This window comes from Podarcis cretensis (genome assembly GCF_951804945.1).
Source record: "Podarcis cretensis genome assembly, chromosome: 7".
Lineage (NCBI taxonomy): Eukaryota > Metazoa > Chordata > Lepidosauria > Squamata > Lacertidae > Podarcis > Podarcis cretensis.
In genome coordinates, this window is record NC_137176.1 from 56,334,536 (window position 1) to 56,349,480 (window position 14,945).

Sequence of the window (14,945 nt, forward strand, 5' to 3'; positions counted from 1 at the left end):
TTAGTATGAAAATAAATGTCCAAGTGATAATTTTCATCCCTCAACCCTGAACACAAGTACTTGAAAGTACCGGTAAGTTTTGCTGGAATCAATGATGCTTGCTTGCAAGTACTGTTTTATAGACTCGGTTGTCAGATAGCCTAAGTTATACTGGAAAGAAACGCAGTAGAATTAATCAACGCTACACCATTAAAAACAATGTAGCAATCAAACTGCAGCATAAAAATATGTCTTAATATTAACATTGCTACTACACAACAATGTATATTATACACCACATTTAACCTGTCAGATGCTTCATTAACATCTTTGATTTTAAAACTGGCAATGAAGATGCTGTGCTTTTCATATGTTCTCATTACTGTGATAGTCTTAGGCTGCAAACCTAAAGTCGCTTACTATGAAAACATTCCATCATAATGCATATCAGAACACAACAAGGTGTACTATGCAGAAAGAAAGGAAATTGGGTTTCCTAGGGTGAAATCCAAAATTACTCTTACTAATTCTCTATTAATTTTTACAGAACCTATTTTCTAGCTGAATTAATCTGATGGTGGGGGAGGGGGCAATACACTTCTGTATGTGAATAGGTGACTCCCTAATATGACAAAGACAGCTGTATTTTAACACAGTCAAATTTTGCTTAGTATTATTTCCCTTTTGAATCCACCTCCATTCTACTATATACAGTAAGCCTGCAAATTACACACATTTAATTTGTGCGCATTCAGTTTTACGAGAGTAGCAAAAAAAAAGAAAAGAAAAAAAATGGGGACGGGCGGGTATAAAAGGTAAGGAAAGAGACTGGGATTCTGGAGAAAATGACTTTGGTAAACCTACTCCCCATTTAACCCAACGTGTTTTGACTACACACAGTTTTAGCTTTAGGCTTGATAGCATATGTAAACTGGGGCTTACTGCACATTAAAACACACACACACACACACACACACACACACACACACACGTTGGATCTAAAGGTGACTTTCCACTCACAAACAGTCCTTTCCTGACAAAAGGGGCATCTGAATGGAAACTGAGGGGGCGACTGTCACCAGTTCCATCTTCCTTTGTAATCCCCCATGTTACCTCTTATGCTGTTTTTCGGGGTGAGGGTCATATGATCTGCAAGCAGGAAAGTAAATCAGTAAAAATCTCTTTCCATCTTAGGATGCAACCCATTAATTCAGAATCAGAAGTAAAATTGAGCCAAAATTGATTCAGTTTCTGTTCTGCTATTGTCAAAAGAACTTCCAATTTCTGATTTTGACTGCTGCTCTATACAATTTTGTTGTATTGCTTCTCCACTGAGCACCACTCAAAGGGAGCTGAAAAGACTACTTAAAAAAACAACAACTCTAGGTGGCCATACAGTCCCAAGCACCTCTTGGAGAAGGAATCTGGTCTTGGGGACACAGTTATTGGAAGTAGTATTCAATTTAATCTGCAAAATTAGGGTGGATGAGAAAAAATTAAATCAGTAAAGACTCACAGGATGGGTAAGCCTTGTGTGAGAGTCCAGCGCAACATCTAACAGCTGAGACTTAGGACTGGATATGCAATCATTTGTACTTACAGTATATAGACTATTATGAGTACCTCTGGTAGCTCTTCAGACATTTTTATAAACTGCAAGAAATATGCGAGCTATTAAAAGATATAATTCTGAAAAACAGACTGCCGTGTGAGCCGCCAATTTAAGGCAACAACATAAACAATAGTAACTTGTGTGCTCAAGTGAAGCATCTTTTTAATTTTGAGTAATGAAGATGTCAAGCCAAATGCTAGAGTAGTTTAACTTAATTAGGTGTCCTATTTTTCCAGGCAGCCTTTCATTTCCCATTGAAAACTCAGCTTGTATGCAAGGCAGCAAGAGCAATTTTGTCTGTAATGAATACCTCTGGGATTGCACAGAGTAATCATTTGAATGCTATGCTGAAGACGGGTTTGAGTAACTAGTTTGGGCTTGTTGAGATGCCAGACATTGTGAGATTAACTAGATTAATTTGCAGCCTCCTATCGTTATTGTTTCACTGGGTCAAGGGTCAACAGGTCAAGCTCACTTTACAGAGGGAGCCTTTGCAGCAAGGAACAGGTCCATAGTCGTTTGCCTAATAAGTTGTTCAAAATACTTTAATGCCCACAGATAGTCCTAGATGGTCATCTTCATTCAATATTCCCCATGGTTGTTTATCTTTAAACTGCTGCCCTAGAAAGTTTCCTAGAAAGGAGCCTACATTTTATGATACCTGCAGGGTACTTTTTACACCTGAAAAGAAGCACAGAAGAACATACAGTGCATATTTTAAGGGGCATTTTATACTGGGTATGAACCATCCAAGGGTATGTTATCTCACGCAGAAAATAAAAGCAGGCATTATGAGCTGGGAGAAAATAACCCAAGCACTTTCCTGAAAATGTATCATTGGATGATTGATTTTTTGTTTGCCTTCTGGAAGATAAAATAATAGCTTTTGTTATTTTTGTTTTATTGATTAACAGAGAAGCCAGCTACTGCAGCTGATAAAAGTTGTATAACACATTATAGATAGCATACAGTGTTTAAATTAACATATATTTTTAATGAGGTATAGCCTTACACAAAAATTAATAATAACTGTAATCCAAGCTTATATTGAACTATAAAGGGAAGGCACCAGACTGCCAATATCAAAGCTGTTTAGGAGAACAAAAAAGTGTGAAAAATAAAGGGGTGCAATATCAGGCCCGGAAGACCAATTCATCAACAAAAAAATTAGAAAGCAAATTGCAAAGGTCATGCAGTGGGGAAAAATAAAAAAGAATTTGCCCCATCTTATCAAGTAATTATAGAGCCTTTCAGATGTGTTTCACTGATTTAGAGGCTAGAATTGGTGGAAATTAATTCATAATCTCAAATATAACCATCATTATATGTTAAAGCACTAGATCTTGGATACTTACAGAAACAGGCAATGCCCATTCCGTAGGGCATCATGTCTGATGTGTTCTCCAGGGTGATTATTCCATAATCACAACCAAGGGACTCTTGATAAAATACTATGGTCATCTAAGAAGTTCCATGATATGTCATATGGAAAATACTATCAGGAGATGCACACAGATGACCATGGAAGATTGCCATGAGGCAAAGGCAAAAGAGTCCCTAATGGGTGCATATTCCATGCTATTTTAAATATCATCACACTGAAGTTCAATTATTAATGAAAACGTCATCATTTACTGTGTGATAATGAATATCTGAGCGGCTAGAATATTTTAAAAGCTGCCTGGGATGCATAACATTACACCAGATATTTGTCACCAAGAATACAATATTTACATATATAAAATATACACAAGCTTAGCAGCATCAAACAGTCTTTTGGGACAAACTAAAAGAATATCATTATTTTTTATGGTATAGTTATACTTCTGGCTCATTTCCAAGAATGGCTTTCTGTGGAAATCATTTCAAGTTTGGAATTATGCTGTTTGCTTGCAGCAACATCACAGGAACTGTAGTGAGCCATATGTTGCTACTTAGCAACTTAGTACATAAGTCCCAAAGCATGTACTGATTTGAAAATTGAACAGAAATGATAATTGTCAAGTGATGCTGTGAGGCAAGTTGTCTTGGATTACCAAGCTATGCAGATGTTTGATGTTATACTTTTTTCCTGATTGACAGTTGAGTTTTTACTTATGTTAGCCTAAAGGTGATGAATTGACTTTTAAAGCCTTAGAATAAGGCCCTAAGATGCCTCCATGAATATGAACACATTCTAGTGAACATAAGGAATTTGAAGTTCAGCTTTCTTAGTACATTCATCTTATTTCTCGTTGTGAAGTATAAATTCATGAGAAGCAGCATGAACATTTTTCATCTGTGGAATTTTCCTTTCTTGTTGCATTTTGAATACATGTATTTAAAGTTTAAAAGTATAGGCTGTAGACAACATTAAGTCATTTTCAGAGTATACCTGCTGAAAACAATGCACATGACAACCTCAAGTCTACTAGTTTCAATGGATATACTCTGAGTAAAATCATAAATATAGATTAATCCCACAACCAATAAAGGGCATTTTAGCATCCTTTTGGTAGATACCTGAGATGGTCCTGTGGCATAAAATATGTAACCAACTTCTAAAAATACCTTAAAATATCCCAAGGAAGTGATACCTGGTGTCTTAATATGCATACTATAGACATATCAGCAGAAGGAAAATGGCTCAGTTGGAAAATGTGGAGGTACATTCTTTGTTCAAAACTATTTAAGACAGACATAATGATTCTCTGAAAGGTAGCAGCTGCTTTGTAACAGCAATCATTCAGAGAGTTTGTACTTCTACAGTTTCAAACAAATTCAATTAGCCCTTGTGCTTCAAAGCCCTTAAGGCATGAACAAGATGATGCCTGGTTGCTTTAATCTAACACAGTACTGCTAAACTTGTCAAGACAGTTTTTTGGATGTAAAGGTTAAAAAAGAATATCCCACCCCCAATTTTTAATCAAACAGTTCTATTCAAAACTACGTGCAGAGTTTATAGCAGTCTTAGCCAAGCAAGTTCAATAATAGAAGTTCCAAAAGGCACTCTAAAATGAATTCAGCAGGCAACTGGGAAGTAATCTTCTGGGAACACTCTCTTTTTAAACACAGCTTTAAAAAAGAAAATATTTAACATCATGGCCCAGTCATGTTAAAGTTTTTAATTACAGAATGAAGGGTATGTGGGTGTGTGGTTATATATATATATATATATATATATATATATATATATATATATATATATTCTTTACTATGTTACATCTGCCATATATATACCTGCCAGCATCAGAAACAAATGTCTGGACTAGCCAGACCTGATTCAGCATGAACTTTTGTTTGCTTTTTAGTATTTTATTGTCTGGTCTGTTTTGTAACTCTGAAGGTCTTAACAGGCCATGTGGTAGGTTAGAATTTATTGGGAGGAATAGGGTGCCCTTGCAATTGAATACACCAGTTCTTTAGACCAAACAGACCTGAACGTAATAAGTTAAGCAATTTGTGGCACCTGTGGCTTATAATGATGAAGTTGTCTGTAGTCAGATAAACAAATAGCATGCACCTGTAAAGAGGATTTCCTAAAGGTAAAACAACTGCTTGGGAACGATCATGCTGGCAAAACAGCTGCTTGCATTCTGGAGAGCAAACGAGGTAGTGTCTTCAACAACTGCCAACTCTGGCGTTTTATCAGTGCTATCTCATTAGCTGGAAACAAGGCTTAAATGCTTTGTTTATAAATTATGATTATTTCTGATTGCAGCAGTTACTGATAGTGCCACTCATTTGCAATGCAACTCTTTGAATTTGTTTAATTACAATTTGAAACAAGGCAGAGAAGATTAATTAACCCACCTGGCTGGCTGGCACGTACTCCTGGCTCGGCTCTGACATACTCATATACATGTTCTCACCGTCAAACTGCAAATGAAAAAGAAATAAATATACATTTATTTATCTATCTATCTGTGGATTAAAAATTAGCAACTTTGAACGCTTCTAGCGTCAAGTGACAAACGATCGCCATTAAAAAATTATAGCCTGGTTTAAAAGATGTGTAACTGCAAGTGCACGTCTTGTCTTTGATGTTCCTGTTGTCATCCTTATTGACCCTGGATGCCAGTGATTAGGAGTAATTAGTGCTCTAGTAATTACAGCAGGCAATGAATGGTTTCCTTTCATCTGCAATCTGTTTTAAAACAAAATGGCTCATTTTGTGCACCATGTATACTTATTGCAGTAAGCGGTAGAGAAAAGCAGAATAATGGAAAAGTTAAAAAATGGCTCTTTACAGAATCTGTTTCAGTACTGATAAATAACAACTTATAATTAAATATATTAAATACCCATTTAAAAATGAGGAAAAATCTTTAGAAATTTGAGGTGGTAAATATATGTAGCTAAACAAAGACATGTTAAGGCAACAGTTGACTTGACAGAGTGAAAATAAATTACTCTCTGCTACCTTAACTGAAATTACCATCCCCAAACTGATGGAATAGATATACATTTCATGTTATTCAATACAGTTGTGTGATAAATCTCTTTGTCAGTGTAACATTACATAACCTATTATATAAATACCATCAAGTACACAGAACTATGAAATGAAGACACGTTTTATCGCCAAGTGTTGTTTATTTCATACTTCATATTCCACTCTTAAGTATGCATCTAAATGTGCATGTAATTCTAATTGTTTTCCTACTTAACTTTAGAAGAAGATTAAGAGACAAATCCTGAGAATTGTACTATGCTTGTTAAAATTGTTTCTCCAAGGTATTGTTGGATATATTTTGTTCAATTTACTCACAGGTGTAAGAGATCATATAAAGTTAGAGAAAGGAAGTAATAAAGTTTTTGTTTTGTTTTTTAAGTATATAACAAGGAGCCAGGATTTTATCCCAACAGCATTCAAGTTACAAAACCTACCTTTTGTACCAAATCACTTTCCTGTATCATGTTATTTTAGAGTACTAAACAATGCAATCCTATACAGTCTAATTAGCATTAAGCTCCATTGAGTTGAATGGAGCACAGTTCCAAGTGAATGTGGGTAGGATTACAGTTTTAATTAAACTAGGTTTTTTTGGAAGCCTCTCTGGCCTGTTGTATCCAGTGTTTAACTTGTGCAAAGCTAGCCTTTTTACAATGCAATCTTATACCCACTGACCTGGGAAACACCACTGGACTCAATGGGATTTGCTTCTGTGTAGACATGTATAGGATTGCCCTGCTATCATTCTTGACAAGAATTAAAATGACAGGAGTTAAAATTGAACTCTTTCCTAGCTTCCTCCCCATCCTTGTTCACTCACACTTTTCCTGAAAACCATTTGCAGTAGGAGAAAGTAAAATAATTTTAATCTGCTGTACCTACAAGGCAACAAACTGTCTGCTACTGCCCTAGACAGCCCAGAGAAAGTCCACTGACTCTGGAGTGAGGTTTTCTGACTCACAATTGTTTAACAATAGCAACAATGTCTTTTTCCTACCTAATCTGCGCTGTTGAAATGAAGGTAGCCAGCAGAGAACTTTTGTGTGAAAGAGCAGTGAACTCAATTCTAATACTGAATAAAATAATAATCCCTGAATTTGGAATGTGCTCAGAGGCACCCAGTTCTTCACTTCTAGATGTATGTCTTTTGCACCACACTCTGGTTGGTAGATCCTGGATTTCTAAAAACAACAACCCCAAACTAGATCTAACAAGCCTGAAGTCTGCCCATATATAAATGTTCAAATTCAGATTCTTATGTGACATTCTTAAGCCAAAAACCATTCCATTGGATATAATGGAATCTACCTCTCAGTATGGGACTGTGCTGTTAATTTACTAGAATCAACTCATCAGCCAGACTGATGTCAATCCAAGAATATTTATAGTCCTCTGGCTTAACTGGTTTGACTACGCTTTCTTTAGCTATATGATACTTAAAGTAAAGGTAAAGGTACCCCTGCCCGTACGGGCCAGTCTTGACAGACTCTGGGGTTGTGCGCCCATCTCACTTAAGAGGCCAGGGGCCAGCGCTGTCCGGAGACACTTCCGGGTCACGTGGCCAGCGTGACATCGCTGCTCTGGCGAGCCAGAGCCGCACACGGAGGCGAGCCAGAGCCGCACACGGAAACGCCGTTTACCTTCCCGCTGGTAAGCGGTTCCTATTTATCTACTTGCACCCGGAGGTGCTTTCGAACTGCTAGGTTGGCAGGCGCTGGGACCGAGCAGCGGGAGCGCACCCCGCCGCAGGGATTCGAACCGCCGACCTTTCGATCGGCAAGCCCTAGGCGCTGAGGCTTTAACCCACAGCGCCACCTGCGTCCCTTATATGATACTTAGCCTGAGCTTATATATCTGGGCTTCCAAGTGCCATGCTAGTTGAAACCCATTGTTATATGAAAATTAATATGATACTTCAAGCATGATAAATTACTTCTGACAAATTTTCTTTTCACATTAAATTGGTACTGCATGAGCAGTTGGGTGAAACCAACAAGAATAGGAAGAAGACTATCAGGATTCTATAGCATGATTCCTAGTATAACTTGAAATGAATGAAGAATTCTATACACCTTGTAAATGAATAAAGTGGTATGCAGTTAACACTGTACCCTAACATTGCAGTAGGACTTTTACCTGAAATTTGTATGGCAGAAAGTAGTCAACCCTTTCCGCTCAAATCACTAAATATTTAATGTGGCAAAGGAGTGGGTGGTTGTGCCTGCAACTTCGATTAAAATCTTATGCACACTAACCCAGTAGTTGATTTTTATCATGGTGCAAACCTCATCCTTCACAAATTGCCAGCATGATGACACATGGGAAGTGGAGCCTCAGAGCTGCCCTCCTGACACTGCTGCTTAGCTGGATGGGGCTAGGGCAGGATGGTGGTGAGGTTATCTCAGTGTACAAGTTGACCACTGCTGAGATTCCTGCCATTGCACTCATGTAGTCCTCATCTTGCTGTGTCTCTTTCCTAGCCCAGCCCTGCCAATGTCAGGAGGGTGACTCCACCCCACCACTGCTGGTGAATCAGGTCATTAGCATGAGGGGATCTGAACTGCTCCTCCTCAGCGCCTGCAATTTGTTTGTTTCTGGAAAGCATCCTTTTACTCTGATGGGACAATTTTGCCAATCCAAATTGTTGGTGTGTAGGTACACAATCCAGATTGGAAGCACTCCAGGGGCGAATAATTAAAGCCTCCCTACCCTCCCTCCCCAAATGCTAGGTTTTCAGTCTGAATCTGACATGGCAATCTCTTAAAAGAATCTCAAGGGCAAATTATATGATGAATGTGTCATGTAGCATGGCTGTAAGACCCTTTATGTACTGTGGAACATCCAAGCAGACATGCATTATACATGCCTACTCAGAAGTATATCCCATTTAGTTCAGGTAACTGTGTTGAGAATTGTGGTCCAAAACAGGCTGTCAAACCAAGTTATTTGAATTAAGGCCAATTTAGTACCATGTAATCAATGACTTAATTAGATTGTGCATTGTTTATGTGTACAAGTCCTTTAGAAAACTATTATCCCCTCTAAAAACAACTAAAAATAAAAATTAATTAATTAAGAAAAACCAGCTAGTGAAAGAAGCACTACTAATGGCAAGAATCCTTATCTGTTTTCAAAAATAGTGTGTCTGAGAACTAAAATCCAAACTGAGCTATATATATTTTTTATTGAGCAATTTGAATGTACCTGGTCAGCTAGAATGCTACATCTCAAAGACTTAAAAGAAGAAATGTCAAGCTAGAATGTGAAGGACATGAAAGGTCTGCATATACTAAAGCTTCATATAATACAGTCAAGCAGAAGAAAATTAGGTGTAAGAACTATTACAGTGGGAGACCACCCATGGAGAGCAACAGAAAATAAAGTGTAAAACCAAGACTGAGATAAAGAAAGAACATTGTGAGCAGAATAACACTTAACAAATAGCTCTAGCATTTTTCCAGTTGGAGGTTAAAAAAAAAGTTGTGTGGATAAAATTTAGGGATTTTGATTGCTATGGTAAGTGAAATTCTGATACTTTGTACAATCTTGCCTTCTAATGGTTCCACCAGCTCAAGTTTTCAGGATCTGCACCAGAGTTTTCCCCCAAAAAAGTTTCTGCTATTTCTCCCCCATCAGTAAATTTTATTTCACTTCCTTGATAAAAAGGTCTAAAATGCTCATTTTGGGCTGCTGATCATTTTGCCAAACTGCAATATGCAATATTCTGTATCAATGCTCCACATTCACTGCCAGCTAAGAAATCTGAAAAATTTCAGTGAAAACTAAGTGTGCCCATTTGTATTACATGCTTGTTACTAGGTCACCAAACAAAGGATTTACGTTTTGGACAGGTAATTAAAGCAGGGATGTTTACAGTCTATGTTATGCAAGTCCCAACTGTTGAATATACCCTTGTGTCCTTTGGCTGAACAACATAGGCAGACTAGTCCTTACCCAACACAAACATTACTTAAAGGATGCAAGTATCCTACCAAAGACCTTGCAGTCCTATAATGTACAAAATGCCTTTTCAGTGGCAGCCCAGTTGTACAATGCTCTCCAAAAGGAGGTTCACTTAGCATCAACGTTGTCAGCTTTTCAGCACCAAGCAAAAATATTGTTGTTCACCCAGGCATCTGGATCTTTGTGTGGTTTGTGAGTTGTTGTTTTTTTTTGGGGGGGGAGGGGGCTATTCTTGATGTTCCTTTAGTTGGGTGGGGAGTGGTATTTTTCTTATTCCTGATTACTGCTGGATGAACACTTCTAGTATCATGCATGCTTTCATTGCTTTTGGCTATGTTATGGAATCTTTGCATTCTCAACTTGTTATAAGAAACTTTGAGACTTTTTTTCAATAAGAAGTGATTAAATAAAGTTAATAAATAATATATTACCCTTGGTTGCAGTGCCAAATGGGAGAGCAAGGCCAACATTACCTCTCAAAGACTCAACTCCTGCATCAACAAATGAAAGAATATTTCAATTCTACCTGAGTTAGAACTATCAAGGTCACATATCTCACCAAGACTTTTCACAAGGTCACATATCTCACCAAGACTCACCCTTTTCGCTGGTCATGACAGCTGAAAACTATTTTTGTGATCTACCTGAAAACTATTAATGTTATTATGGTGTTGCATTTGTGTTTGTTTATATTATTTGAGTTGTTGCAACCTGCCCTGGGACCTTAGAGTGAAGGACGGGCAACAACCTAATACAAACAATGAAACAAATACATTGTTACCAAGGGTATAGGGGATGTCAGGTTCATTAAACAGATGTTTCTCAGCACCGTGATAGATGGGATGGAGATAGTTTCTAGGATGCTGAGATAAGGTCTGTGTATTTCCATAAGTTGAGTAAGGTAAAAGGAAAATAAATACAATGCTACCTCGGGTTAAGAACTTAATTCGTTCTGGAGGTCCGTTCTTAACCTGAAACTGTTCTTAACCTGAGGTACCACTTTAGCTAATGGGGCCTCCTGCTGCCACCGCATGATTTCTGTTCTCATCCTGAAGCAAAGTTCTTAACCCAAGGTACTATTTCTGGGTTAGCGGCGTCTGTAACCTGAAGCGTCTATAACCCAAGGTACCACTGTAAGGGTAATTGTAGGATTATTGTCAGGTGATTATTGTGATGGCTTTCACATCTCTGAAGAAGAATGTTATAATACAGCAGCAGGAATTCAAAGGTTTGTGAATAGTATTAAGGATGGGAGGGGGAGATAAACCTGAATACCTCCTGTGACACAAGAAATATGGATGTAGAAAACATAAGCAGTTGAAGAATTAAGGGAAGGTGCACATGAGATCCAGCTGGGTTGGGATATGTTCTACCTGGGTTCAGTCACTTAAGACTGGAATGGCCTATAAGTGAGACTCCTCACAATGATCATGATGGAACCAACAGGTGCTGCAAGAAGGTCTTCCCACAAGAGAAACTGGCAATTTATTTGATGCAATTTCACTGTGAACAAAGCTATAGTGGATGACATCTCATTTGGCTGTCCACACCACTGAGATAAATACAGTGGTATTCTTATGTTATTTCAGACCCTGAGCTTAACAAGGGAAGGGGGCTTCTTTTGAAATGGTAATATCTCTTACTTCACTTACTTAAAAATGTGTTAAGGGAGCCCTGTGTCTTTGAGGATCCTCCTGCTCTTTATGCAGAGTGGGACCCTAGACGTCAGCCAGGGCACTTACCCTGCTGGAACTAATGGGCTAAGAAGATATGGAAGCAACCCCAATTTTATGTGTGTTCCTATTCACTAGAAGTAGGACAAGAGAGTTCCTGAGTTCCTGTTAGGTGGGATTAACTATTTTCTTGTGTATTCAAGCAAAGTTTATCATCTGACTTGCTTTGCTATCACTAAAGGGTCTTTGTGGAGAGTTAAAAATTCTTAAAGAGACAGAAGGGTATGAGCTGGCTCTTCTTTGCACATACAGTATTGTCAAGTGATTAATGCTGATGTGACAAATGGCCCCAAGTGCACAGGTTCTCCTATAAGGTCACATTTTCTTCTCAACATAAAGTGATCAACTTCCATTCTGCAAAGTTGCTATAGGCATAGTGCAAGCAACTCAAATAAACCTATTTCCTGGAACATTATTCTTTTCCTTTTATTTTATTCCTGCTAGGATATTCTTCTTTAAATGGCTTAAGAATTCTAAACAGACAGCACATTTTGATTGCTTATGCTGACTAAATGTAGCCATTTTCACAATTTTAAATATAACTACAATTTTTGGCCTTCTAGCCAATATTATAATTTGATTTATTAGCTGCATATAATTTTCTTTAAAAGAAACACAGGAAAGATTTTGCTCTATAGTGCAATTTGTTAGGAAGCACAGTATTACAAAATTCAAACACAAACACACACACACATACAGAGAGAGAGAGAGAGAGAGAGAGAGAGAGAATATGAACCATAACCACTTAGTGATCCTTTGTATTTTAATGTGTTTGGGGAGGGTTACTAATGTTTTTAACCTATATTTTCTGTAAAACACTAATCCCAAAAAAGCTTTCAAAGTGCAGTCATTTAAAAAACAAACCCAAAGCCCAGATCCAGAAAGAGCAATTTCTAGGGTTTGCTAGTCAGAAATGGAAAAATATGGATGAAGCAAAGGTAGATTACAGAAGTAAATCATCTACTGATTAGGCTAAAGGGGAAAAATTGATCTTGTTACAGAAACCATTATAGCTAAAAACAGAACGGCTCTGTAAATGATATGTCATTATAAAACTGAAACAGAATCTTGGCAATACTTCATGTGATTTACACAGCAGCATGAAATTTCCAAGTGAAGGTAAACAAAATAAACAAAAAACCCTAAAAGGCATGAGCCTTTGTTTCTGACAATACATCTATCTATCTATCTATCTATCTATCTATCTATCATCTATCTATCATCTATCTATCTATTCATCTATCTATCTATATCATCTCCTAGGGTTCATCTTAAAGGAGAAGTGCTACTGTATTCAACTCTACGTGCTTGGCTTTTGTGCCGTATGGAACCCTGATCATGCAAAGTTCAGATGCCTATGCTCATTGTGTGGAGAGGCACATTATGCCATGGGCAAGGCCAGTAGTGTAGACTCCATTCCCCTTCTATTCATGGCATGCTCTTCTCCTATAACACACCCTAGCCTACCTCATGGTGCTGTTGTTGAGAGGATGAACTGAAGTGGGGGAGAAATATGTTCACCACTTCAGCTCCCTGAAGGAAAGGTGAGACATAGATGCAATTACCGGTAATAAATCAATAAGCCATGACTACTGCATTTCCCATGTTTCATGACTGAGGCATGTGTGATTGGGATTTTTTTCTTTTTCTTTCAGCATTTATCAATTTTCAAAAGTTCAGAAAATGACTCCAGAACAAACAGAGTCCTTTCTCAGGAGCATGCTTGTGAAAAATAATGTGCAGATTAAGAACCCAATCTCATGTTCAGCTGCTCCACAAAAACAAAGATATATATTTAATAGTTTTACATGAGTTTAAAAGCACATATACATTTTGATCATTAAGTAAACTGTTGTAATGCTGACAAAATTCTCCAGATCTAAACAACATGATCCAATTTATGGACTATTGATACTATTGCTCTGCCATACTTCCATTTTTATTGTCACTGCTTTTTTAAAGTAAAGATCTAGACTTCTGAGCAAATACAAATTATATACAGAACATATAATTTACTTATTTTTTCTTACAGATTACCATTATGTATGATCATGTATGTGCATTAATTGAAAACAACCATAAAAAGGAATTCTGATTCAATATTAAAATCATACCAACATTCCTTTTTGCCTTGCAATTTAATCACTTGATTATGTATACATAGCACAAAAAAGAAGAATAATCTCCTGAACTGAAAGTGATCACCAGTGGGATTTCACCATTGGTGCCAGTTATATGGAAAATACCATAGAAGCTGCTTCCAGTCAACCACAAAGATCATATTATAGCACTGGTGGTGAAAACAATCCTTAAGAAACATAAATATTATTAAAATTATGAGTGTTTACTTCTCACTTAATTTGTTCTTATAGAACCTGTGGAAATATAGAGGAGTTGAAGGTTTGGTTAAATGTGCAATACAAGCAGAATGAATTTTGAAGCCACAGAACAGAGGTCAAGCCTCCATTTCATTCATTTCTTGTACCTCTGACAGAAGTTAATGCAACACTTTAAGAGAGGTTGTAAGTCTGTTTAGCTTTCTGCCTTGAGCTGCATGTGTCAGTGCCTGGCTGAGTCTCAAAATTATTGTCATCTCTCTCTGCAGTGAATGAAGATGCAGCACTGAGCACAGCAGGCTAGCAAAAGCAGGATCAAACTAAGTGGAGGAGAAGGAGAGTCCAGACAGAGACATGGTGAATATATCAGACACCACAGGGTGGGCTACCATATTGCTTAGTGTAAGGCTGTGGGCATGCAGAGGTGAACTATGCACCCTCTCTGTGGGATTTCATCTTCCTTTGACCTTGTGGGTTAAATGCATTTTTTAAAAGACCACTGAAATCCTGAAACACTGAATAAACTGTTTATTGAATAAAGAGATGAAAGCAATCAGACACATCTGAAGAGGACAGGCAACACTGAAGCTGCCTCCCAATTCTGGCAGATGTGCTCAACCTTTCAAGGATAGATTAGTCTTGTAGAATCCAAAAAGCACCTTGTTGTAAACATCTTAGAGCAATAAATATGATCATTCATTTAAAAACAGAATTCACGGGAAGAGAAACTACTGCATTTTAAATGAGCAGCTTTTTTAGGTCTGTAAGTTCTGAAAATAAATGACAAGGACTGTTCCTCCATCTTTGCATGTAAAACTAGGACCTGCTTCATGGTACCATCCATCTGTGTAATGACAATCGGCTGCTAGAAGGAGAACCTTTTCTGC

General features: G+C 37.6%; 1 protein-coding gene across 3 annotated transcripts in view; it reads right to left on the reverse strand.

Moving 5' to 3' along the window:
• Window positions 1-14,945, reverse strand: part of TOX (thymocyte selection associated high mobility group box) — a 193,596-nt gene that overhangs the window by 83,002 nt on the left and 95,649 nt on the right. For all 3 annotated transcript variants that reach the window (XM_079984612.1, XM_079984613.1, XM_079984614.1), the window contains exon 2: window positions 5,384-5,449. In XM_079984612.1, coding sequence (XP_079840738.1) covers window positions 5,384-5,449 — 66 coding nt within the window. The remainder of the gene's footprint in view (window positions 1-5,383; window positions 5,450-14,945) is intronic.